This window comes from Thalassophryne amazonica, chromosome 7, assembly GCF_902500255.1.
Source record: "Thalassophryne amazonica chromosome 7, fThaAma1.1, whole genome shotgun sequence".
Lineage (NCBI taxonomy): Eukaryota > Metazoa > Chordata > Actinopteri > Batrachoidiformes > Batrachoididae > Thalassophryne > Thalassophryne amazonica.
In genome coordinates this window covers 120,902,463-120,930,085 of record NC_047109.1, presented here as the reverse complement: position 1 = coordinate 120,930,085, position 27,623 = coordinate 120,902,463, and the positions used below count along the sequence as shown (strand labels likewise).

Genomic DNA, 27,623 nt, shown 5'->3' with positions numbered 1-27,623 from the left:
ATTAGGAAGTCCGCGCACGTCTCAATACAACCTCCGTACGGCTCCGGAGGGCTTATGTATGCTTCAGGGGATGGTGGGGGGGGTCATTGAACGACCAGTGGAACGTTTGTGTCTGACAAAGGACCATCAGGAGGAGGTGCTGCAGCAGCGCCTTGATCGCACGCCTCCACCCTGGCGGTGAGAGCCTCCATCCTCCGATTGAGGATAACGTTCTGCTCGGTGACCAGATCCAACCGAGCAGTGAAAGCAGTCAGTATTTGCTGCAGCTCCCCTAACACGCCTCCTGCTGGCGCCTGTGCACCTTGCTCTTCCATTGGCCGTTCAGGCTCGAGTTGACGCCCCTCGGGATCCATGACGCTGGCCGAGAAGTCCTGTTGGGGAAGTGTCGTGACACGGACCCACAACAGGGGGCGTTAATGAAGGGACAATGGAATAGCCAAAAAGTAACAATTTAATGTTGTGAAGGTGCACAACGTAATACAGACAGATACAAATATGCGTTATATCAATCCGACCAAAAGGTGACGTGTGGCATGCTCGAAGATAGGAGACGTCCGGTGAGAGAAAAGCTGGAACCCACACAAGCCTCACCACCAACGGACCTGAAGAACACCGGAGCCGCCAAGTCCTGCGCCCCAGGTGGCCACTGTCTTCAGCAGTCAGACCCGGTACTGCTGGCAGAAAACAGAAACAGTTCTGGATGAGTGTGAGTTCGCACACTCAGTAATCCCACAGTCTGTGTTCAGTAAGGAGGGAGAACCTCCACCTCCAATCACACACTCGTGCAGCTCCTGTTTAACCACTTATCTGGTTGGGGTGTGAAGTGAAGCCGTCGCTGATCACACCAAACGCCAATCCCACAGATAAGGCAAACACCACAGGAAAACGGCTGCAAAAGAAGTTCAGACTATTACACAATGTTTTGTTCAGCAGAGAAAATTACCTGTATGGTAGAAGATTTCTCGGCGAGGAGGTGGAGTTGCAGTCCGGTCTTTATAGTGGTGGTGATGGGTGACAGCTGTCACCTCCAGCGGCTCCGATGCCCTCTCGTGCTTGGAGCCCGCACTCCAAGCAGGGCGCCATCTGGTGGTGGTGGGCCAGCAGTACCTCTTCTTCAGCGGCCCACACAACACATTTAAAGTCATGCTTTATGATGTCATGACATCAGTCAGCGATCTGATTTCACTTCTGCATTTGATTCGCTGTCGTTCTTTGCGGCTAACAAAACTCATGAATGACCTTGAACTTCAGCAGCAAAGCTCGTGCCCGTACGCTCCTCTGCCTAATGCTATTACGCTCGTCCCTACACGCTAAAAGTCATTGGTGGTGATAGCGGCTGATTAGATTGTGTCCATTGATCGCACCGCATGCTGTTAGGAAGAGGACGGGCTCCTGTTCAGGAGTACTGACGGTCTGAGACAGAGGAGACGCAGCCCCATGCAGGGAGGCAGATTGAGTTATTGATCAGTTCTCTTTTTCCTCCAATCTTTCTGGCTCTCTCCACTGCTTCAACAGACCCCGTCATCATGGAAATGAATTTCACTTATTGCAGATTAACGACATAAGGTCTGTATGGCAATAATGAGAGAAATTAGCTCTTTGTCACCCCCTCTGGATTTCCAAGAAGGAGGAGGTGGGCTAAGGAGAATGAAGGTGGTTACTGCAGCATTACTAAATCTGGACAACTGAAGAAAGGTGGGGGGGATAGAAGAAAATGAAAGGTCTGAAGAGAGACTTATGAGGACTGTGATTTCAGCATCACTGAAGCAGCAGATGAGCGATAGTGCCCAAATGATCTGATGCAAGAAATTCAACATGGTGGAAGAGAGTGGCGGAGAATTTAAAGAGGGAAAGAATGCTGAAGGTGGCAAACAGAGAGGGTAAAGAGGAAGGATGAGTGGATGATTCAAGGAAGCATCAAGAGATGGAGACATCAGAGCAGTGGAGCGACAGAGAGAGAAAGTGGTGATGTGATCCTGCAAGGCAGCAGCAAGGCTTCAGGGTGTGGCAGCAGTGATTCATGTCCACTGGTTATAGTTCAGGGGGACATGTCAGCTCTTCAGGCGATTACACGCAACACGAACTACAGCTACGTTGGACAAAACCACAGTCTTCGTAACAGACTCAACTTCAACTTCCCACTTTCACCATTTTTCTCATTTGGCCCTATCATAGCAAAAAAAAAAAAAAAAAAAAGCTTGGAGAGACGTTTATGAAATGTTGTTGCATGAGGTTCACTGTCTTCATCAGTAGCTTGTTCCATCCTCGTACTATTCATACGTAGACTCATTAATAGGGATGGGTATTGATAAGATTTTATCGATATTGATTCCTTATCGATTTCCTTATCAATACCTCTTGCAAATTTTCTGTGTACTAAAAGTAGGCTTTACAGGTTTTCTATGTCAACAACATTTTAAATTGGTCACTGGATCCTTGATCTCTGGACACAAATAAAACTAAATAAAATCCGTAGTTTTTGTCTAAAGCATTTCCTTTCAGACATTTTGGCATGAATGTCTCTCCGTACCTCTGAGCTGAGCTCAGCAAGCTGCTGCACGTCAGCACAGGACGTCTCATTTTGCATCTGTGTGGAATTTAATAAATGCAAACCAAATTTCAGACATTTTATATATATTACTCTGGAACAAAGATGACAAACAGTGTTGTAAAGGACAATCAGCAGGACATTATAGACCAAACAGGAAGCGACTGCAGCTCACAGTGATTCCTATTGAAAATAATGGAGAAGCAACCTGAGCTTCTTCTGGCATTTTTACATAAAACAAACACAATAACAACATCTATAAACCCAGAGAATATATTCATGAGAGTTTTAGGCACAATATACAACGAGGTTAATGCTGTTGTCCGTGTGGAGCCTGATCAGAGCGTCTCAAATGCATTTCTTATGTCGTGAACTTTTACAGTACCCATAATACACTGCACACACACCATGTCCACAATAAAACCTTTAAAATTAGTGCAATACTTTAAAACTAAAACATATAGCTGATGTTTTCACTTTATAAAACTTCAGAAGTGATGTTAATTTAAATAAGATGTCTGAAATTAGTTTGGTTAAAATTTTAACCATAAGTTAAAGCTGTATGCCTCTGGATGACTTGGGTGATACTGCCAGTGAGTTAGTATGATATCAAGAGCAATTACCTTGTGACCAGCTTTTCTCTGACTGCAGAGGATAGAGCTGTTTCTCCTGAAACCAGCTCTTCTGTGTTTACAGAGAACAGAGCTCTTTATCTGCTCCAAACATTGAACAGGTAAGCACTAAAGTCACAATTGACAAAGGTTTTTAACTGTTTTAGATTTATTCAAATCCCAGCCTGACTGGAAAATCATTAAGGGCCCTTTAATCCCCTATTGCTCCCGTTGTGTCGTGAGCGCTTTGTGTGAATGTGAGGCATTATTTGTAAAGCACTTTAAGCATCTGGTGGAGATGGAAAAGCACTTTATAAATGCAGTCCATTTACCATAAATTATGTGTAAAATGACACAGGGAAAAAGTATTGAACACACTTACTGAAACTGATTTAATACTTGGTACAAAAGTCTTTGTTGGTAATGAATCTTCAAGACTCCTCCTGTGTGGAGAAACTAGTCACATGCATTGATCAAGTGTGATTTTGGTCCATTCTTCCACACAAACAGTCTTCAGATCTTGAAGGTTCTGTGTACCTCTTCTGTGAACTCTGACCTTTCATTCTGTCCATAGATGTTCTGTTTCCTACAGTATGTTAATGAATGTTGACAGAATGACAATATCAGATGGCCACCTCTGTGAGTTTGGTCTGCTTGATGGTTCTTCCAAACCAGAGCATCTATGGCTGTCTCCAAGCTGTTTCCTCACACAATGAAGTTGAAGAAAGTTATGACATACTGTCAGTATAATTCTTTACCAGTAGCTGTAAATTTTCTGAGTCATTTTGGCATTTACACTAGTGCCAAAATTCAAAAGTGTATCTTTTGAATGAAACCTGAACTACCAGGTGAAATGTTGAAGCAGCGTGTAAAAGGTCTCGGGGACAGTCATTTACACACTGCTGTAAATATCTTTGCTGGTAGTTGAGGTTCTCTTCCAAAGCCTTTACCACAATGTGTAAATGTTCTTGAATGGTGTCTTATTTTGGTGATTTGTTTTCTTAGTAACCGTGCAATGACAGAACATGTCCTATTTTGGGTGAAATTCACTGTTTTCATCACCACTCTGCATTTTCCCCAAAACTCAAAATTTTAACAGTTCTCAAGGAAGAATTGTGAGCAGTGCAGAATTAAAATCTGTCAGAAACTGACGGAGAAGTAGCATTTTGGTTGAGTTTTACTGGTTTTACCACAAAGAGTCCATATTTTCCCCACAAAATTCCAAATGTTGTTAAGGAGAATTATGAACAGTGTCAAGATAAACCAAAGAAAACCAGAGAAATGAAAAAAAGACTTACTATGAACTGTGGATGGACAGACTCTTCACCAGCAGATCAGTGGTTTCCATCTCACCCTGTCCTCTGTGTCTTCCTCTGTCTCACCAGCTACCTGCATGTCCTCCCTCAGCACATCCATAAACCTCCTCTTTGGCTTCCCTCTTCTCCTCCTACCTGGTGGCTCCATCCTCAGCATCCTTCTCCCTGTATACCCTGCATCTCAGTCTCACTTCTCTGACTTTGTCTCTAAACAATCTTCAAGACAATTTGTCATTCATCTTCAAACTGATGAAGTCACTTGGATGACTGACAAAACATCTTAACGACTCCAAAGAAGTCCACTTCCACTGTAGTGGAAACGTGCAGGTGCATGAAATGAACACTTTGAATTTAAATATCACCACTTTATTCTTGGTATTCTTTGCAAAAGCAGACATCTGAATTATTTTTGTAGCATTTTGCACACTTTATGTAGCACAGAAAAAGTGAGTGACAGAAAATGCCACAGTTGTACTGAGTTTGTATTTTCATGCCAGATGTGTTTCAACTGGGCACTTTCACTTTTGCCAGCTGTGAGTAAGCGTGCTGGTTTGACTGATGGTCTCCTCCCGTCTGCTGTCAGGTACGGCTTTGGCGTGCTGGATGCCGGTCTGATGGTGCAGCAGGCTGCACGCTTCAACACTGTAGCCCCACAGAGAAAGTGCACGCAAAAAGTCACACTGCATCCTCCAAGGTAAAGAACATCTTTCTGTTTTTGCAAACTTTTAGCTGAATATAGCTTCTGATGCTCATTTTTGATTGGTTTCATCTATTTTTCCACCATATTGTCTTTAATCAAACAAGATGGTTTTTCTGTCTGTCTGTCTGTTATCCCGTTTGTGGTGTTGTGCCAAGACTGAAGTGTTTAAGGCCAGGTTCACACGGCAGGATAATTAGGCCGATATTGGACCCGATCTTCCCCTTCCAACAATCTTAAGGACGCCCCGACAATCGGGATAACGCTAAAGATAAAGAGAGTGGCTATTTGCCCAACCGTTGGTTCAATAAAGTAAATTTGTGAGCATATACGCCCAACCACAACCAACCAATGAGCGCACTTGTAAGCTCACTTCCGGTTTCAACGCGGGAGAGAAAAAAGGTGGATATTTTCTCGCCGGCTGCGGGAGGGTTCGCAGCCCGCGGAGGAGCTGTGATTTAAAGTGGTTCTGTTTGGCTCATCACACCCAGGGAACAGTGTCAAACTAACACCATCTTACAGCCAACAAGCAGCATTTTGTTCAAAAACTGTTTCGTTGTCGTTAACAGGCTTCTGTTCAAAATACTTATGAAGTTTGTCTGTTTTCATCCATTGCAGTGTTTTCGCAGTAATTAAAGACGATGCTGTTAAATGTGTCAAACATACGCCGCAATAGAGCCTTAAAAAGTGGTGTAAAAAACGTAGTTTAGATGCACAAAAGGTGTCAAATACATGATCATGGTTCTGTGAATAAGGTAAGACATTATATTTATCTGCCCAAAGGTTGGGCATGTAGCCTTTGCCCAGAATAATCTTATCAGATATTCCTGTCATGTGTGGTGTGTTCAGAGCGCTCTGATCTGCTCAGAAGGGCGTCAGGGCGCTCTGATCACAAATCGGCGATATTCAACATGTTGGATTTTTTTGGCCCGATATCGCAGTGTGTGTTGTCCTCCGACTACAAACAAACACGTAGCCTGCTGAATGTGACGTGCAGCCAATCAGAAAGCGAGGTGACGAATGTACGGAGCAGAAAATAAAATCAAAACAGCTGTTCTGACTTACCAGAAAGTCCGGTGGTCGCGCTGTCTCCACTCCTTTAAAGAACACCTTTTCTTTTTCTTTTTGTATCGTTTTTTTTCCGCCTCTGTTTTAAATAGTCCACAAAGTATCTCTGTTTGTTTACTCTGAAGTCATGTTTAATCTCAAGAGATTTTGCGAGATTTCCTGTCTGAGCTGGGAATGTTGGTGTGTGAAATCTGTTGGTGTGTGGTGTTTTTACCGTGTGGCTGAACACCACACACTGTACCACCAAACCTGTCAGATCTATGATTTTTTTACAGTATCTTCATGTGTGTGGTCTCTCAGGTTTTGGAAACCTAAAGATAATTTTAAAATCCTGTTGTGTGAACCAGGCTTAAGAGTCCTCATGGAAATTTTGCTTGATGTGAGCACTTTTGATTATCATATTAGTGTAACAATTTTTTTAGTGTCATTTAATAACTTACTGAAAAATGGGCTCTTTGCTACCAGTAACTCAGTAATACACACACACACACACACAAGTGCTGCTCTACCTCACATTTTATTTTTGGTCTGATATCCTATTCGTCAGCTTTTTGTATCTTGTCACTTTTCCAGTCTGTTTCGTTTCATCGTAATCTGACCGGTCACTGCTTGTTCTGTGTCCACTGCAGGTAAAGTCAGTTTATGGATGTGGAATAAACACAGGTGAAAATGTCTTGTCTGATGTCATGTCTTATTGGTCAGGGTTCTTCCGTCAGGAGGCGTGGTCAGTGTGAACATCCAATCAGATGCCTGCCGTGGGAGCATGAATGAGATCGACACTCTGGAGCATGTGCAGGTTCGATGGCAGTTTACGATGACATAAAGTCTTTACATCTGAGTTCCAATATGATAATAACTGCTGATATACAATATGTTTGTCTTACACATACAAAACAGTGTCAAGTTTTGGACTCTTGGGTGGTTGTTTGGACTACCTGTGTGTGTGTGTGTGTGTGTGTGTGTGTGTGTGTGTGTGTGTGTGTGTGTGTGTGTGTGTGTGTGTGTGTGTGTGTGTGTGTGTGTGTGTGTGTGTGTGTGTGTACCGACACCAGCCTGTTAACCCAGGAAAATCTTTTAGTCCACTGAGCTGTGTACCTGCGCCCTGCATTTGCATCCAGCCTGCCTTGACTGTCAAACCTTATAAAAAAATCAAATCAAATCAATTTTATTTATATAGCACCAAATCACAACAAACAGTTGCCCCAAGGAGCTTTATATTGTAAGGCAAAAGCCATACAATAATTACAGAAAAACCCCAACGGTCAAAACGACCCCCTGTGAGCAAGCACTTGGCGACAGTGGGAAGGAAAAACTCCCTTTTAACAGGAAGAAACCTCCAGCAGAACCAGGCTCAGGGAGGGGCAGTCTTCTGCTGGGACTGGTTGGGGCTGAGGGAGAGAACCAGGAAAAAGACATGCTGTGGAGGGGAGCAGAGATCAATCACTAATGATTAAATGCAGAGTGGTGCATACAGAGCAAAAAGAGAAAGAAACACTCAGTGCATCATGGGAACCCCCCAGCAGTCTACGTCTATAGCAGCATAACTAAGGGATGGTTCAGGGTCACCTGATCCAGCCCTAACTATAAGCTTTAGCAAAAAGGAAAGTTTTAAGCCTAATCTTAAAAGTAGAGAGGGTGTCTGTCTCCCTGATCTGAATTGGGAGCTGGTTCCACAGGAGAGGAGCCTGAAAGCTGAAGGCTCTGCCTCCCATTCTACTCTTACAAACCCTAGGAACTACAAGTAAGCCTGCAGTCTGAGAGCGAAGTGCTCTATTGGGGAGATATGGTACTATGAGGTCCCTAAGATAAGATGGGACCTGATTATTCAAAACCTTATAAGTAAGAAGAAGAATTTTAAATTCTATTCTAGAATTAACAGGAAGCCAATGAAGAGAGGCCAATATGAGTGAGATATGCTCTCTCCTTCTAGTCCCCATCAGTACTCTAGCTGCAGCATTTTGAATTAACTGAAGGCTTTTCAGGGAACTTTTAGGACAACCTGATAATAATGAATTACAATAGTCCAGCCTAGAGGAAATAAATGCATGAATTAGTTTTTCAGCATCACTCTGAGACAAGACCTTTCTGATTTTAGAGATATTGCGTAAATGCAAAAAAGCAGTCCTACATATTTGTTTAATATGCGCATTGAAGGACATATCCTGATCAAAAATGACTCCAAGATTTCTCACAGTATTACTAGAGGTCAGGGTAATGCCATCCAGAGTACGGATCTGGTTAGACACCATGTTTCTAAGATTTGTGGGGCCAAGTACAATAACTTCAGTTTTATCTGAGTTTAAAAGCAGGAAATTAGAGGTCATCCATGTCTTTATGTCTGTAAGACAATCCTGCAGTTTAGCTAATTGGTGTGTGTCCTCTGGCTTCATGGATAGATAAAGCTGGGTATCATCTGCGTAACAATGAAAATTTAAGCAATGCCGTCTAATAATACTGCCTACTGCCTATACATGTATAAAGTGAATAAAATTGGTCCTAGCACAGAACCTTGTGGAACTCCATAATTAACCTTAGTCTGTGAAGAAGATTCCCCATTTACATGAACAAATTGTAATCTATTAGATAAATATGATTCAAACCACTGCAGCACAGTGCCTTTAATACCTATGGCATGCTGTAATCTCTGTAATAAAATTTTATGGTCAACAGTATCAAAAGCAGCACTGAGGTCTAACAGAACAAGCACAGAGATGAGTCCACTGTCTGAGGCCATAAGAAGATCATTTGTAACCTTCACTAATGCTGTTTCTGTAATATGATGAATTCTAAAACCTGACTGAAACTCTTCAAATAGACCATTCCTCTGCAGATGATCAGTTAGCTACCCTTTCAAGAATTTTTGAGAGAAAAGGAAGGTTGGAGATTGGCCTATAATTAGCTAAGATAGCTGGGTCAAGTGATGGCTTTTTAAGTAATGGTTTAATTACTGCCACCTTAAAAGCCTGTGGTACATAGCCAACTAACAAAGATAGATTGATCATATTTAAGATCGAAGCATTAAATAATGGTAGGGCTTCCTTGAGCAGCCTGGTAGGAATGGGGTCTAATAGACATGTTGATGGTTTGGAGGAAGTAACTAATGAAAATAAGTCAGACAGAACAATCTGAGAGAAAGAGTCTAACCAAATACTGGCATCACTGAAAGCAGCCAAAGATAACGATACGTCTTTGGGATGGTTATGAGTAATTTTTTCTCTAATAGTTAAAATTTTATTAGCAAAGAAAGTCATGAAGTCATTACTAGTTAAAGTTAAAGGAATACTCGGCTCAATAGAGCTCTGACTCTTTGTCAGCCTGGCTACAGTGCTGAAAAGAAACCTGGGGTTGTTCTTATTTTCTTCAATTAGTGATGAGTAGTAAGATGTCCTAGCTTTACGGAGGGCTTTTTTTATAGAGCAACAGACTCTTTTCCAGGCTAAGTGAAGATCTTCTAAATTAGTGAGACGCCATTTCATCTCCAACTTACGGTTATCTGCTTTAAGCTGCGAGTTTGTGAGTTATACCACGGAGTCAGGCACTTCTGATTTAAAGCTCTCTTTTTCAGAGGAGCTACAGCATCCAAAGTTGTCTTCAATAAGGATGTAAAACTATTGACGAGATACTCTATCTCACTTACAGAGTTTAGGTAGCTACTCTGCACTGTGTTGGTATATGGCATTAGAGAACATAAAGAAGGAATGTGTTGGGAAAGTGTAGTGACACGGACCCACAACAGGGGGCGCAAATGAACGGTCAATAGATGAGCCAAAATATAACAATTTAATGTTGTGAATGTGCACAACGAACATACAGACAATCACAGAATATCATAACAGTCAATACACAGAGGTGACGTGTGGGCAGGCTCGAGGATAGAAGACGTCTGTCCTGAGAAGAGCCGGACCCACACGATTTCCGCCGCCCCAGAACCTGGTGAATACTGGAGCCGCCAAGTCCCGAATTCCCAGGTGATCACCGTCCCCGACTGTCGGATCTGGTACTGCTGGCGAAGAACAAACACAGTCAAGTGTGGGTGTGTGTACACCCAGTAACAACAACGGTGGGAATGCCACCTCCACCTCTCACTCAACACGTTGCAGTGGTCTCAGAGGAAAAGGAGCGCCGTCATGCACAGCCTCCACCAAAATGACCGGTTCTCCTGCAAACACTCACAATCACAGATTTATAAATCTCAAAAAAAGGTTGAGAGTAGTACCTCCTATGAAGTATGATATCTCGGCAACGAGGTGGAGATGACATCTGGTCTTTATGGAGTGAGATGATGTTGAGTAGATGGGTGACAGCTGTCAAGAGGTAATGAGCGACAGCTGTCACCCCCGGCTGTGTCCATGGCGGCAGCGCCCTCTCATGCCTGAAGCCCGCACTTCAGGCAGGGCGCCCTCTGGTGGTGGGCCAGCAGTACCTCCTCTTCTGGCGGCCCACACAACAGGATGATATCCTTAAACCTCGTTACAGCGCTTTCTGAAAGACTTCTGTGTAATGAAACTTATTCCCCACTGCTGGGTAGTCCATCAGAGTAAATGTAAATGTTATTAAGAAATGATCAGACAGAAGGGAGTTTTCAGGGAATACTGTTAAGTCTTCAATTTCCATACCATAAGTCAGAACAAGATCTAAGATATGATTAAAGTGGTGGGTGGACTCATTTACATTTTGAGCAAAGCCAATTGAGTCTAATAATAGATTAAATGCAGTGTTGAGGCTGTCATTCTCAGCATCTGTGTGGATATTAAAATCGCCCACTATAATTATCTTATCTGAGCTAAGCACTAAGTCAGACAAAAGGTCTGAAAATTCACAGAGAAACTCACAGTAACGACGAGGTGGACGATAGATAATAACAAATAAAACTGGTTTTTGGGACTTCCAATTTGGATGGACAAGACTAAGAGTCAAGCTTTCAAATGAATTAAAGCTCTGTCTGGGTTTTTGATTAATTAATAAGCTGGAATGGAAGATTGCTGCTAATCCTCCGCCTCGGCCAGTGCTACGAGCGTTCTGACAGTTAGTGTGATTCGGGGGTGTTGACTCATTTAAACTAACATATTCATCCTGCTGTAACCAAGTTTCTGTAAGGCAGAATAAATCAATATGTTGATCAATTATTATATCATTTACTAACAGGGACTTAGAAGAGAGAGACCTAATGTTTAATAGACCGCATTTAACTGTTTTAGTCTGTGGTGCAGTTGAAGGTGCTATATTATTTTTTCTTTTTGAATTTTTATGCTTAAATTGATTTTTGCTGGTTATTGGTGGTCTGGGAGCAGGCACCGTCTCTACGGGGATGGGGTATTGGGGAGATGGCAGGGGGAGAGAAGCTGCAGAGAGGTGTGTAAGACTACAACTCTGCTTCCTGGTCCCAACCCTGGATAGTCACGGTTTGGAGGGTTTAATAAAATTGGCCAGATTTCTAGAAATGAGAGCTGCTCCATCCAAAGTGGGATGGATGCCGTCTCTCCTAACAAGACCAGGTTTTCCCCAGAAGCTTTGCCAATTATCTATGAAGCCCACCTCATTTTTTGGACACCACTCAGACAGCCAGCAATTCAAGGAGAACATGCGGCTAAACATGTCACTCCTGGTCCGATTGGGGAGGGGCCCAGAGAAAACTACAGAGTCCAACATTGTTTTTGCAAAGTTACACTCCGATTCAATGTTAATTTTCGTGCCCTCCGATTGGCGTAACCGGGTGTCATTACTGCCGACGTGAATTACAATCTTACCAAATTTACGCTTAGCCTTAGCCAGCAGTTTCAAATTTCCTTCAATGTCGCCTGCTCTGGCCCCCGGAAGACATTTGACTATGGTTGCTGGTGTCGCTAACTTCACATTTGTCAAAACAGAGTCACCAATAACCAGAGTTTGATCCTCGGTGGGTGTATCGCCGAGTGGGGAAAAACTCTCAGAAATGTGAACGGGTTGGTGGTGTACAGGGGGCTTCTGTTTAGGACTCCGCTTCCTCCTCACAGTCACCCAGTCGGCTTGCTTTCCCGGCTGCTCGGGATCTGCTGGAAGGGAACTAAGGGCGGCTAAGCTACCTTTGTCTGCACCGACTACAGGGGCCTGGCTAGCTGTAGAATTTTCCACGGTGCGGAGCCGAGTCTCCAATTCACCCAGCCTGGCCTCCAAAGCTACGAATAAGCTACACTTATTACAAGTACCATTACTGCTAAAGGAGGCCGAGGAATAACTAAACATTTCACACCCAGAGCAGAAAAGTGCAGGAGAGACAGGAGAAGCCACCATGCTAAACCGGCTAAGAGCTAGTAGCTGCGCTAAGCTAGCGGATTCCTAAAAACACACAAAATGAATAATGTGTAAATAATTTAGCGGTGATTCAGCAGACGGAGTGCTTTAGTTAAGGCACGTGAAGATTACACTGTGAAACAAATCATTCTCTAGATCAATCTAACTACGCAGATTAAACAGCTAACAGATACAGCAAAACACCGCTGTGCTCCGGAACAGGAAGTGATACAATACCGCAGTGAGAGCCAACCACCAGAGAAAGAAAAGAAAACCCTAAAAAAGAACTTTTTTCATTTTGTTTTGTCGGAAAATAGTAATTAGGGTCCTGTCCCACTGGTGTTTAGGAGGATTTGCATATGGATTGCGCGCAAAATTGGCCCATATTCGCCAAACATCCGCAATATCCGTGTAACATGCCTGTATGAGTTGGCCGTCATCCGAACACGTCCGTGATCATCTGCAGAGGCATGCATGTCCACAGCCAGGATTTTTGCGCTGTTCAAAAATCTGAATGTGGATAACATCCGTCTCACATACTCCATATATACTCAATTCATACACAATACATACTCACTCTATGCGCTATATATCTGCCATTAACAGCTGATATCCACAACTGACAGGGATTTGCGGCTTGACAGCGGACTGGGACAGTGTGTAAAACAGATATATATCGTTCCCATCATGTCCACATCACAAACCAAAATAAGTTGTCGCAAATGCAGACAAATTGGCCACAAATAAAGTGTTTTTATTACATCTGCTTTGCAGCTGATTTGCAGACAATCTGTGAATGCATAACAAACACGTCACGTACACCCAAAGTACTATATGTGGCAGAAAGCGACATACCTGCCAGTCAGTGCCGGTCCGGCTGTGTAGATCCACAAAGACGTAGTTGCTGCAATCCAGGACTTTTATTTAACACCATGAAAGGAAGAGTTGCTGTTTAGCCACAACTCACTCAAAAAAAAAAAACCAAACAACGTCTCACATCCCGAGCGCCTTCCCCCCCCCCCCCCCGCTCCGCAAACTCATGAACAGTTAACCCTCGCATGACAACATAAACATTAACTCTGTGATCAACTTGTCCAAGTCCAGCAAATGGTCCAGAGGCTGTATTGTTGGTGTGAATAGTGATGCTGAAAGGAGCGAGTGCGCTTCTTTTTTGACCGCAATGCAGATGCCGTGCACGCGCAACACGTGCGCGATGCATTCATAATACACCTGTAACACTGCTGTGATAATCTCAATGTGTCGGATCAGTTTCCTCACTACATGTGTTATATAACTGTGATTGTTCATCATATATTCGCTATATATTATTAATATATCTGTAATTCATACTGGGACATTTGTCATTTTTGACCATTCTTGTTGCAGACGACAACGAATGCCTGTATTTTGTGTACTCAATTCATGCGCAATTAATCCTCTCCCCAGTGGGACAGGGCCCTTAGATTGAGTAAATATTTTGAGAAATATTTTGTGTATTTTGTTGAACTCAGATAAACTAAAAAAACACATTTGTTTTGCCTACATAATATCACATAGACGTGTCTGCCACCTGCTGGGTAGTTAGTGCATGCTGCATTGATGATGGATTAGGTGCAGGTGTGGTTGTCAGTGAGAGAGACGGTTTCCATGCAGAAATATTCTAAATGAAAGAAGTGAAGCATTACTTTGTGATTGTTTGATAGTGGTTACATTGTAAAACTAAAATAACACGATCATATCACCACAATACCTGGAGAAAGGATAACCACAAAAGAAAAAGAGAAGAAAGGATGGTCTATCGAGGTACACAGTGAATGGGGTCTGTGAGAGAAAGAGCACTAAATCCAAGAAATAGATGAAAGGTCCTAAACTGAGCACAGCCTTAGTTCAGCCAGGTCACAAAGTCAAGTCCTGACAACCATCTGAAGACATCAGCAGTGATCAGCTGGTAGCTCAGCCGATTGCTTGCTAGCTGTTTATTAGGTAGTTCTTTATGAACGCCCTATTTAAAGTACTTTAACCTGCCCACACACTGATGCTCTGCAGACCAGTTTGCATCCGCCTCCAAACCAACTTCTCCTTGATGCCGGGTCTGACTTCATTAGTCAATTTTGTTGGCATTGACGCATGCTCTCTTCTCTACCTTTGGGGGTGTTGGGGATTTTTTTCTGCACGTGGAGGTCCCAGACCACAGCCAAACCACTAAATATAACTTGTTACAATGAAAACAAAAATGTTTTCTTTGATGAATGTGTTCCTGACTAAATTGTAATTGTACATATGAAAATTGTCCTCTGTAGTTAAACCATCGAAGGTTCTAGTGAGATGCAGTCCAACCATTAGGACCAGTGAACCATGGTCCAAAGTCCAGGGACCAACTTCAGATGTAGAAACACTTCCTTTGTCAGTGGCATTGAAAGGAAGATGTAAGGGCCCGGTCCCACTGACATTTAGGAGGATTTGCGTATGGATTGCACACAAAATTGGCTCATATTCGTTTAACATCCGCAATATGCGTGAAACATGCTTGTATGAGTCGGCCGACACCCGCACACATCCGCAATTATCCGCAGAGGCACGTTTTTCCGTTGCCAGAATTTTTGAGCTGCACAAAATTTTGGCTGCAGATGACATCCGCCTTACATATTCCATACCAGTGATGGGCACAGTTCCGATAATCCGATAATTATTGAAGATAATGTTTTCATTATCAGATTATCTTTTTAGATAACTGAGTAATTATCTTGCGATAAATTTTTGTCCGATAATTTTTAGACCGATAATGTGGTAAATAAAGCTGAACAGCTACAAACATTTATTAAATTTAAAATCAGTTGAGCACCTACTGTTTCTGTTAAATGTTTTGTAGCAGGTGTTGATTGATTGATTGATTGATTGATTGATTTGTTTACTATTAAAATGTACATTGTATAACAATTAACAAATATTGTATACAGGTAACATTAAAATAAAAGGATTACACAAAAAAGCGCGAGCGCTTATTTCCATTGTGGTCCTTTCATTTTGTTTTGTCGGAAAACAGTAATTAGATTGAGTAAATATTTTCAGAAATATTTTGTGTATTTTGTTGAACTCAGATAAACTGAAAAAGCACATGGTAATGTGTAGTGTGGATGTGTAGTTCTTCCCTCTGCAAAACAGGAGAGCTGCTTCGAGAAGAAACCACTCTATTCTCTGCAGGCAAAGGAGAACTGGTCACAAAAAAACTTTCATTTTCTTTAACACCATACTGATACGTGGCCAATATCACCCAAGTCATCCAGAGGCATACATTTTTAACTTATGGGTCAAATTTTAACCAAACTAATTTCGGACAAGTTATTTAAATTAACGTCACGTCTGAAGTTTTATAAAGTGAAAATATCAGATATATGTTTTACTTTTAAAGTAATGCGCTACTTTTTAAGGTTTTAGTGTGGACATGCTGTGCCCAGCAGTGCATTATGGGTAGGATAGAGTAATCTCAGTACGTTCAGGACATGAGAAATGCATTTCAGACACTCTGATCAGGCTCCACGGGCAACAGCATTAAACTCTAGTGCCTACGACTCTCATAAATAAAGTTACTGTGTTTGCATTTATTAAATTCCACGCATCCTAAATGTAGCAGAGTAGCAGACACGGATTATCTGGAATTTTCTTTTGGCATGTTTTCAAGGTCTCTACTGCCATCTACTGGCCAGTAGTGTTCATGGCAGTATTCAAACTGAAGCTGGGCTGATATATTCAATCACTGTACTCGGTTCCAGCTCAAACTGTACAACAGAACCGCACAGTGTAAAAGTTCAGAACGCACGATTTATGTTCTCACACACATTGTACGTTCAAAAACCACATGTCGGACTCGTGTTTCCAGAAGCAAAATGTAAACAGAAGCTTTTTTTTTCAAATTTAATTTGAAATTCTCTATGTAAGACATAAAAGTTTAAAAAAAAAATTATAAGACAGGTCTGCGGTGTTTGCATAGGCACAATGCGAGAGGTTGGACGCTTGTAGTGCTTCAGCAGTGGGATACCCTCACGACGGCCGACCAGAATATCAAACAGGTTTGATTTTTATCTGACCATATGATCGCTGATCAGGAGGTGGTCGTGAGATGTTAAACGCAGCTCGTTACTCCATGTATACTAAATGATGCTGGACGTGCAATTAACCTGAAACTTGGTGCGATCCAAAAAATTCTCACACGAATGAAAAATCAGCTGAAAAAGGGCCAAAACTAGCACTGGCAGCAGTAGATCATGGCAGCGTTCTATTTGTTTTGACACTGGTTATATCAGACGGTTATCTAATTACAACTTGGCTTTTTTTTTTTTTTGAAAATGCCTGTTTTTACAAATAAAAAAATGGAATATTTTACAAAAGCACATTTATCTGTAAACAGCAACACATGACACATGTCACATTAACTTGTTGGTTTACATAATGAATGACTCAACCAATCAGTTTTTAGCGGAGGCACATTTTACGCATAATCCTTTGCGATCTGTCTGTGTTTGTTACAAAACTTCAGAATTAGTGCATTATTCAACATTAAAAGATATATGTTATATTTTAACTTTGTACAAATGACAGAATTGACATTAAAGCAGTTATTCTATCAGTATTCATTTTATTTATACACCAAACCATAACTCAGCACTGCTTTATTTTCCAAGACCTCTGCCTGACCGAAGTGTTGTGATTGAGCAGAGAGTTGAGCTTTGTGGCTCCTCTCAGCTTGCTTCTGTGCTAGAAGCCATGTAGTAAACAAGACCTTCCAGCAGGGGGCAGGATGCTCAAAGACACAAGTGTGGGCTCATTGCTTTTGTGTGTTGTCACTTTTGATGCTTCCAGAAGCGAGCGTGGTGTTAAGACTCAAAATCAACGTGTTAGGGCCTGGTCCCACTGGGGAGAGGATTAATTGCGCATGGACTGAGTACACAAAGTACGGGCGTTTGTTGTCGTCTGCAACAAAAATTGCCAAAATGACAAATGTCCCAGTATGAATTATGGTTATATTAATAATATATAGTGAATATATGATGAACAGTCACAGTTGTATAACGCATGTAGTGAGGAAACGGTTCAGACACATTGCGATTATCACGGCAGTATTACAGGTGTATTATGATGCATTGCGCACGTGTTGCGCGTGCACGGCCTCTGCATTGCGGTCATAAAAGAAGCTCATTCGGGCCGTCGGCATCACTATTCACACCAACAATACAGCCTCTGGAGCAACTGCTGGACTTGGACAAGTTGATTGGAGTAAAGAAGCAGTGAACAGGGCGATTGGATCACATCAGAGCGCAGCTCGTCTGAACGATTATATCAAGAAATTAAATCTGTTATAAACACAGGAATAAATACTGTAACAGCTGCACATAAGAAGGAAAAACACACAACTGTTTTATCAAGCCTTGACAATGTAAATAATTACCTTTTTAGATGGCTCAAAATGCTTTCTGCAGCTTCCTCTGTGATTCAGGAGGTGATTAGAGTCGTTTTCAACAGGCAATTTGCAGAATAAAATGATTAATCCGCCACAAAATAATTATTTTATATAGGCAGCATCCAGCAGCCGGTAGAACAAAGAACGGCATCCAGCTGTGAGCACAGCGCATCTGATTTGCAACCGCCACAAATCAGACGCAAAGCAGACGTAATAAAAATGCTTTATTCGTGGCCAGTCTGCCTGTTACAGTGGCATATTCGTAGAGCTGCTCATTGCAGCGTTGTGTTTCATTTAAATACGGCCGAAATACGTGTACTCAGCCTTTAACAGTGTTCGTTCATACTTGCAGCTGCGTGTGTTCGCGTTTTAATGTGTGCACACAATCGCGTGTGCCATGCTGCACTAGTTTCAGTGTTATTTTCTGTCTCTGTGGAAGTGCGCTCTGTTCTCTACTGCAGGTGTGGTGTGGCTCAAAAACAGTCATTTAACATTATTATTATTATTATTTTATGCAGGGAGTGCACGTTTATTTTAGTTACAGCTCTTTTCAGCTTTGATCAGACTGATCAATCAGGGCGTTTGATGAGCGCACCGACATGTAGCGCGTGCGTGTTTATTTTAAAGAGTCTCAGCTCTGATTAGACACACAGACAGAGAGAGAGAGAGAGAGAGCGCACGAGAAAGCGGTTTTATTTTATTTTATATTAAAGAATCTGATAGAGGAGAGAGAGCGGGTTTATTTTAAGGAGACTCAGACTCCTCAAAATAAAACCTCTCTCTGTCTCTCTCTCTCTGTCTCTCTGTCTGTCTCTCTCTCTCTCTGTCTCTCTCTGTCTCTCTCTCTCTGTCTCTGTCTCTCTCTCTCTCTGTCTCTCTCTCTGTCTCTGTCTCTCTCTCTCTGTCTCTCTCTCTCTCTCTGTCTCTCTCTCTCTCTGTCTGTCTCTCTCTCTCTCTCTCTCTCTCTCTCTCTCTGTCTCTCTCTCTGACTGGTGCATGCTGGGAGTCCGAGCGTGAGTGGAGGGTGCGGGCGTGAGTGTGACGCAGCTCAGGTGAGGTGGCGTTTTTTCCTTCCTTTTTGGGAGTTTGTTGCTTTTCGGTTTGTTTGTTGGTTGTTTATTATTGTTTTGATTGATTTGTGGTTGCTTGTGTACTTTTTTTTGTGGCGGGTCTTGGTGCGGATGGCGGCGGGGCCGCCGCCGGCCCTCTCGCTCCGTCACGGGGTGAGGGTGGTTCCGGACCCGGCTGTGTCGGTGGAGGATGTTTTGGTGGTGGGTGAGCAGGTCGGCCATGAAAACTTAATGTTTGCTTCCAGAATGAACAGAGCCGTGGTGGTTTTTTTGTCGGAGGAACGTTTCTCTGCTCAGTTAGTGGAGAGTGGGGTTTATCTAAATGATTCTTACTTGCAGGCCTCTCCGCTTTACGCTCCGTCTACTAAGATCATTATTTCCGGTGTCCCGCTGTTCGTTTCGAATGAGGCTCTGAGTCAGGAGCTGCAGAGGTTTGGAAAATTTGCTAGCGGGTTTAAGACGATCGGGTTGGGCTGTAAGAGCGAGAAACTTCGCCATGTTTTGTCCTTCCGTCGCCAGGTGTTTATGTTCCTGAACTGTTCTACTCAGACTCTGGACGTGTCTTTCAGAGTCAAACATGAGGACTCTTTTTATATGGTCTATGCTAGTTCTGGTAGCATGAAGTGTTTTGAATGTGGGGATGTCGGTCATAAACGCTTCGCGTGTCCGCACAAACGCGACGTTCCCGGGGCGTCGGTGTCGGGCCCAGTTCCGGGGCAGGTGGAGGTTGTTCCTCCGCAGCAGGGCAGCTTAGTGCCTGATACTGTTATGTCTACTGAGCCGCTGCTAACAGAACATTCTGGGGTGGCAGATGCTGCGGTGACTGAGGGTTGTGTGGGTGATGTAGTTGGAGTTTCTGTTCCTCCCTCTGTGGCCGACACTGTTGGTTCTGCTGCGGTTGGGTCCTCGGTTACTGTTGGACAGGGTGGCATGGTTGGAGAGGTGGTACCGGCTCTCGGGGACCCACAGCCCTTGTTGAGCCAAAGTCTGACTGATGACGACCTGGATTATGATTCGGATTCTAGCATGTCTACCGCCGGTTCTGTTTTCCACAGCAGCGATCTGTACACGTTGCAGGATATTAACAGTTTTCTGGATGAATCATTCGGTAAATCCGTGAGAGTTGCGGATTATTTTCCGGATACGGAGAAATTTGTGAAGTCTGTTAAGGTATTGAGGCGGCTTGTTGGTGTGGACTTGTTGGATGAGAAGAAACGGTATAGACTCAGGAAATATATTACGGCCTTGGGGAAGGGCCCCTTGCCAAAGCGGGGGCGCGGTCGTAGGGGTCGTACATCCACCAGATAGAGTATGACTGTGTTTCACTGGGTGTTCTCTCTTTTCTATCTGTTTTTCTTTTTGTTCTTTTTTTACTCAGTCCCCATGCAGTATCTGAAGGTGGGCTCCTTGAATATGAATGGTGGCAGGGACGGCCGGAGGAGGGCGTTGGTCTCTGAGTTGTTTGAGCGGCAGGGGTTACAGGTGCTGTTTCTGCAGGAGACTCACTCTGATGTTGGTAATGAGGTGGACTGGGCTCGGTGGTGGAGGGGACCGTTGTATCAGAGTCATGGCTCTAACTTAAGTGCTGGAGTGGCGGTTTTGTTTTCACCTCGACTCGATGCTACTGTATTGTCTACTACTGAGGTCGTTCAGGGGCGGGTTCTGCTGGTCAGGGCTCGGGTTGGGGCGTTGACCATGGTGTTTATAAATGTTTATGCACACAATGAGGGCTCGGAGCGAGTGGGACTGTTTACACAAGTGCGCGCCATTTTGGGTCAGCAGGCGCCTGGTGACTGTTTGGTGCTGGGGGGCGATTTCAACTGTACGGTGGATATGTCCCTGGACCGAGTGGGTGAGGAGCCGCATTTGCAGTCGGCTTCCACACTGGCGGGGTGTTTACGGGAGGTGGGTTTATTAGACACATGGAGGGTTGTATATCCTCAAGACAGACAGTACACGTGGGTTTGGGTTTCGGATGGGGTGGTGTCCGCAGCTAGGCTTGACCGGATTTATATATCACACTCGTTTCGGAATAGATTGTGCAGGAGTTGTATCCAGCCGGTTGGCTTTTCGGATCACCATCTTGTCACTATGGATTTGTTCCACTCACACACTGCACGAGTCACCACCTACTGGAAATTCAATGCTAAACTTTTGCTCGACAGGGCATTTTGTGGGTTAATTGAGACCTTTTGGGAATTTTGGAGGGGACGGAAGGGGATGTTCGGGACGGTGTGTCAGTGGTGGGAGGCTGGCAAGACACAGGTTCGGGTCTTGTGTCAGCAGTATGCTTCTTATTCCACGGCTAAGGTTAAGGTAGCTATTGTAACGTTGGAGAGGGATATTATGAACATTCAAGCTGATCTGCACGTGGGGAGGGCTCCTGATCGGTATAGTCTGTTGCAAGGGAAGAAGGCGGCGCTGGGCGCACTGTTGCATGAGAGGGCGAAAGAGGGGATGGTGAGGGCACGTTTTGCGAACATTAGGGACATGGATGCGTCTAGCTCCTTCTTCTTCAACCTGGAGAAGACCACAGTTCATCAGCAGGTGCTGACCTGTCTTCGCCTTCCTGATGGACGGGTGACGAGTGACGCGGCGGAGATGCGGAGACACGCGAGGGACTTCTATTCGGCTCTCTATGGTGTTGCTGACTGTGACGAGGCCTGTGCGGCTGGTCTTCTACAGGATCTCCCCCAGCTGGTGGCCTCGGAGCGAGAGGCCCTGGACTCCCCCATCACGCTGGAGGAACTGACGGTGGCGGTACGCCAGATGGCACCTGGGAAAGCTCCGGGCATCGATGGCCTTCCGGTGGACTTCTATAGACATTTCTGGGGTGTTCTTGGGGTGGATATTTTGGAAATGTTGCAGGAGAGCATCGCGACTGGGTGTCTGCCCACGTCGTGTTGCCGTGCTGTTCTGTCCCTTTTGCCTAAGAAAGGGGATCTAGCTTCGTTACAGAATTGGAGGCCAGTCGCACTTCTTTGTGCGGATTACAGACTTTTTTCTAAGGTGTTGGCGAACAGGTTAAAGACTGTTTTGGATTTGATCATTCATAAGGATCAGTCTTATTGTGTGCCTGATAGAACTATTTGGACAATCTTTTTTTGATGAGAGATATGTTTGATTTGTGTACTATGGGGGTCTTGGATTGTGGGTTTGTGTCACTGGATCAAGAAAAGGCGTTTGATCGGGTTCACCACGGGTTTTTGTTCTCTGCTTTGGGGGCGTTTGGTTTTGGTGACGGGTTTATTTCTTTTGTTAAGGTACTGTACCACGGGGCTTCAGTTTTGGTTAAGGTAGGGGGAGGGCTGACCTGCCCTGTCCCCGTGACACGGGGTATACGACAGGGCTGCCCCATTTCGGGTCAACTGTATTCTATAGTCATTGAACCGCTTTTGTGTCACCTCAGGGCCCGGCTGTCTGGCCTTGTTTTGCCGGGCTTTCACCAAGGTGCTCCTCTGGTGCTCTCGGCATATGCAGATGACATCACGGTTTTTGTTAAGAATCAGGCGGATGTTGATGAGTTATTGGATAGTTTACGGCTTTATGAGACGGGAACCGCTGCCAGGGTAAATTGGGGGAAGAGTGAGGCTGTTCTGATGGGGAGGTGGCGGGACGCTGCTGCTCCCCGTCTGCCGCATGGTATGCGGTGGGGAGTGGAGGGGTTGAAGGTGCTGGGTGTGTTTCTGGGAACGGAAGGGTATTGTCAGAAGAATTGGGAGGGCATGGTGGAGAAGGTGTGTGCCAGACTGTCCAAATGGCAATGATTGCTGCCCCAGTTGTCTTACAGGGGGCAGGTTCTGGTCGCTAATAACTTGGCCGCTTCGGCGCTGTGGCACAGACTGTCTGTTCTCCCTCCACCACACGGCCTTATTGAGCAGCTGCAGCGGATGTTGGTGGATTTTTTTCTGGTCGGGTCATCACTGGATCAGGGCTCCCGTGCTGTATATGCCTCTTCACGAAGGAGGTCAAGGGTTGGTGGACATTGCTGCCCGGGTGTCGGCCTTCAGGCTGCGGGCCGCTCAGAGACTGTTGTATGGCTCGGGTTTGAGCTGGCAAGATACTGCCCGTGTCCTGCTGAGAAGGGAGGCTGCTTTGGGATACGACAAACGTCTGTTCCTCCTACGTCAGTGGGACGTCGGTGGGACGCGTACCTGTTTTTTACCGTTCTGTTCTCCAAGCATGGCGGGTTCTCTCCGTGTGCAGGGACGCTGTCGGTACGCCAGGGATGTGGCTGTTTGAGGAACCCCTCTTCTTCAATGACTTTGTTTGTTCTCCTGCTTTGTCATCTGCCACTCTGCGGTCCCGCCTGAGGGCGGCGGGGTGCACCAAACTGGGTCATCTGCTGCGCACGTCTGTTGGGAGGCTGAGGGAGGCGTCGGGAGTTCGGTCCTCCAGGATGCTGCTTAGGGTGGTGGAGGAGGTCTGTGCTTCCCTGCCGGGGCCCCACAGAGCGTTTGCTGAGACTCGTATTCTGTCTGACCAGTGGGATGATGACTGTGAATACGTGTTCCCCTCTCTAACTGTCTCGCCCTCGGTGGGGGGGTGGCAGGAGGAGCAGGGTGCTCTCCTATCTTTCAGGTCACCTGTTCTGGGAGAGTTTGAGGGTATTGATAAAAAGGCACTCTACTTTGCCTGCGTTAAGGTGTCACACTTACGCTCGTTGGCAGGGTTGGCGTCGTCGAAGTGGTCGGGTTTTTTGGTGCCGCCGTGTCTCCTGTGGGGTGCTGGCGTAGCCTGTACAAACCTCCGGTCGACAAACGTACAGGGGATCTTCAGTGGAGGATTGTGCATGGGCTTTTGGCTACGAACGGGTATCTGGCACACCTGGATCCAGGGGTGGATGGGGCTTGTCCATTCTGTCCGCTCAGGGAAACTATTTACCATGTTTTTGCACAGTGTCATCGCTTGGGAGGGCTGTTTGGGTTGCTGGGGAGGTGGTTTCGCGGGTTGGGGTTGACGTTTATTTTTTGTCCGAAATATCGCGCACACTCCAGGGATTTGCATGTATTGATTAACCTGCTTTGTGGACTTGCCAAGCTGGCCATCTGGAAGACTCGGAAACACTGTGTTTTGGCTCTGGGGTCGGTGGACCCTGAGCTTATGCTGAAGGGACTCTTGGCGGCCCGGATTAGGGTGGAATTCCAGTTTTATGCTCTGACTGATAACATGGACACCTTTCGGGCAATGTGGTGTAGGAATGATGTTCTTTCATCTGTACGGACTGGGAGCTTGGTGCTTCATTTCTGATGCCTGGGGGGGGACAAAAAAAAAAAACAAAACAAAACAAAAAAAAACCTCAGAAGCCCATGTCACCGATGTAAATGATGTATTTTACCTGTTGTGAATAAAGGTGTTTTTAAATCTCAAATCTCTCTCTCTCTCTGTCTCTCTCTCTCTCTTTCTCTCTCTGTCTCTCTCTCTCTCTCTCTGTCTGTCTCTCTCTCTCTCTGTCTCTCTCTGTCTCTCTCTCTCTCTCTGTCTCTCACTCTCTCTCTCTGTCTCTCTCTCTCTCTCTCTGTCTCTCTCTCTCTCTCTCTGTCTCTCTGTCTCTCTCTCTGTCTCTCTCTCTCTCTCTCTGTCTCTCTCTCTCTCTCTCTCTCTCTGTCTCTCTCTCTCTCTCTCTCTCTCTCTGTCTCTCTCTCTCTCTCTCTCTCTCTCTCTCTGTCTCTCTCTCTCTCTGTCTCTCTCTCTCTCTCTGTCTCTCTCTCTCTCTCTGTCTCTCTCTCTCTGTCTCTCTCTCTCTGTCTCTGTCTCTCTGTCTCTCTCTCTGTCTCTCTCTCTCTCTCTCTCTCTCTCTCTCTCTCTGTCTCTCTCTCTCTGTCTCTGTCTCTCTCTCTCTCTCTCTCTGTCTCTCTGTCTCTCTCTGTCTCTCTCTCTCTCTCTCTCTCTCTCTCTCTCTCTCTCTCTGTCTCTCTCTCTCTCTCTCTCTCTCTCTCTCTCTGTCTCTGTCTCTCTCTCTCTCTCTCTCTCTCTCTCTCTCTCTCTCTGTCTCTCTCTCTCTGTCTCTGTCTCTGTCTCGCTCTCTCTCTCTCTCTCTGTCTCTCTCTCTCTCTCTCTCTTATGAAACGTTGCGACACAGTGAAACAGTCCTCATATATAATTAGTCCAGTATGATAAAGTGAAGCAGTGATCTTGCAGTATTTATAGCTCCAGAAGAACAACAGGGAGATGTGAAGTGGCGCACAGTATCGTGTTGAAGCGTGGGCAGGCTCACAATAGCGGACAGTAGCACGGCGCTGCGTGGACTCGCATGAAGGTGCTTTGCTGTATGCCGAAAAAAATCAAACAGGTTTAATTTCTTCTGTCCTACGAGCGTAGCCCTCAACATACTGCTACGTATTGAGAAAAAACTCCTCGTGAAGTGGGCGGAGAGCTGCTCATTACAGCGTAGATGATACGCTGTAATGAGCAGCTCTATGAATACGCCACTGTGAAAGCCCCTTATGGAGTCGCTACAACTTCTTTTAGTCCGTGATGTGGACATGATGGGCACGCAAAATATTCGTTTTACACACTGTCCCAGTCCGCTGCCAAGCCGCAAATCCCTGTCAGTTGCAGATGTCAGCAGATGACGGTGAATATACAGCGCATAGATTGAGTATGTATTGTGTATGTATTGAGTATGTATGGAGTATGTTAGGCGGATGTCATCCACAGCCAAAATTTTGTGCAGCTCAAAAATCCTGGAAATGGAAAAACGTGCCTCTGCGGATAATTGCGGACATGTGCGGATGTCTGCCGACTCATACAAGCATGTTTCACGCATATTGCGGATGTTAAGCAACGTGTAGTGTGCACAGTGATGGGTAGCTGCACAGTGATGTGTAGTTTGCATGGTGATGTGTAGCTGCACAGTGATGTGTAGTGTGCACGGTAATGTGTAGCTGCACAGTGATGTGTAGTGTGCACGGTGATGTGTAGCTGCACAGTGATGTGTAGTTTGCATGGTGATTTGTAGTGTGCACGGTGATGTGTAGCTGCACAGTGATGTGTAGTGTGCACGGTGATGTGTAGCTGCACAGTGATGTGTAGTTTGCATGGTGATTTGTAGTGTGCACGGTGATGTGTAGCTGCACAGTGATGTGTAGTGTGCATGGTGATGTGTAGTGTGCACGGTGATGTGTAGCTGCACAGTGATGTGTAGTGTGCACAGTGATGTGTAGTTTGCATGGTGATTTGTAGTGTGCACGGTGATGTGTAGCTGCACAGTGATGTGTAGTGTGCACAGTGATGTGTAGCTGCACAGTGATGTGTAGTGTGCACAGTGATGTGTAGTGTGCATGGTGATGTGTAGTGTGCACGGTGATGTGTAGCTGCACAGTGATGTGTAGCTGCACAGTGATGTGTAGTGTGCACAGTGATGTGTAGTGTGCATGGTGATGTGTAGTGTGCACGGTGATGTGTAGCTGCACAGTGATGTGTAGCTGCACAGTGATGTGTAGTGTGCACAGTGATGTGTAGTGTGCATGGTGATGTGTAGCTGCACAGTGATGTGTAGCTGCACAGTGATGTGTAGCTGCACAGTGATGTGTAGTGTGCATGGTGATGTGTAGTGTGCACGGTGATGTGTAGCTGCACAGTGATGTGTAGCTGCACAGTGATGTGTAGTGTGCACAGTGATGTGTAGTGTGCATGGTGATTTGTAGTGTGCACAGTGATGTGTAGCTGCACAGTGATGTGTAGTGTGCATGGTGATTTGTAGTGTGCACAGTGATGTGTGGCTGCACAGTGATGTGTAGTGTGCATGGTGATTTGTAGTGTGCACGGTAATGTGTAGCTGCACAGTGATGTGTAGCTGCACAGTGATGTGTAGTGTGCACAGTGATGTGTAGTGTGCATGGTGATTTGTAGTGTGCACAGTGATGTGTAGCTGCACAGTGATGTGTAGTGTGCATGGTGATGTGTAGTGTGCACGGTGATGTGTAGCTGCACAGTGATGTGTAGTGTGCACAGTGATGTGTAGTTTGCATGGTGATTTGTAGTGTGCACGGTGATGTGTAGCTGCACAGTGATGTGTAGTGTGCACGGTGATGTGTAGTGTGCACAGTGATGTGTAGTGTGCATGGTGATTTGTAGTGTGCACGGTGATGTGTAGCTGCACAGTGATGTGTAGTGTGCACAGTGATGTGTAGTTTGCATGGTGATGTGTAGTGTGCACGGTGATGTGTAGCTGCACAGTGATGTGTAGTATGCACGGTGATGTGTAGTTTGCATGGTGACGTGTAGTGTGCACGGTGATGTGTAGCTGCACAGTGATGTGTAGTGTGCACGGTGATGTGTAGCTGCACAGTGATGTGTAGTATGCACGGTGATGTGTAGTTTGCATGGTGACGTGTAGTGTGCACGGTGATGTGTAGCTGCACAGTGATGTGTAGTGTGCACGGTGATGTGTAGCTGCACAGTGATGTGTAGCTGCACAGTGATGTGTAGTTTGCATGGTGACGTGTAGTGTGCACGGTGATGTGTAGCTGCACAGTGATGTGTAGTTTGCATGGTGATGTGTAGTGTGCACGGTGATGTGTAGCTGCACAGTGATGTGTAGCTGCACAGTGATGTGTAGTGTGCACGGTGATTTGTAGTGTGCA

General features: G+C 45.0%; 1 protein-coding gene across 1 annotated transcript in view; it reads left to right on the top strand.

The window, feature by feature from the left end:
* LOC117513527 (proprotein convertase subtilisin/kexin type 4-like) overlaps positions 1-27,623 on the top strand; it is a 420,105-nt gene that overhangs the window by 346,887 nt on the left and 45,595 nt on the right. The window contains exons 8-9 of the mRNA XM_034173695.1: positions 5,059-5,169; positions 6,943-7,036. Of these exons, the coding sequence (XP_034029586.1) occupies positions 5,059-5,169; positions 6,943-7,036 (205 nt within the window). The remainder of the gene's footprint in view (positions 1-5,058; positions 5,170-6,942; positions 7,037-27,623) is intronic.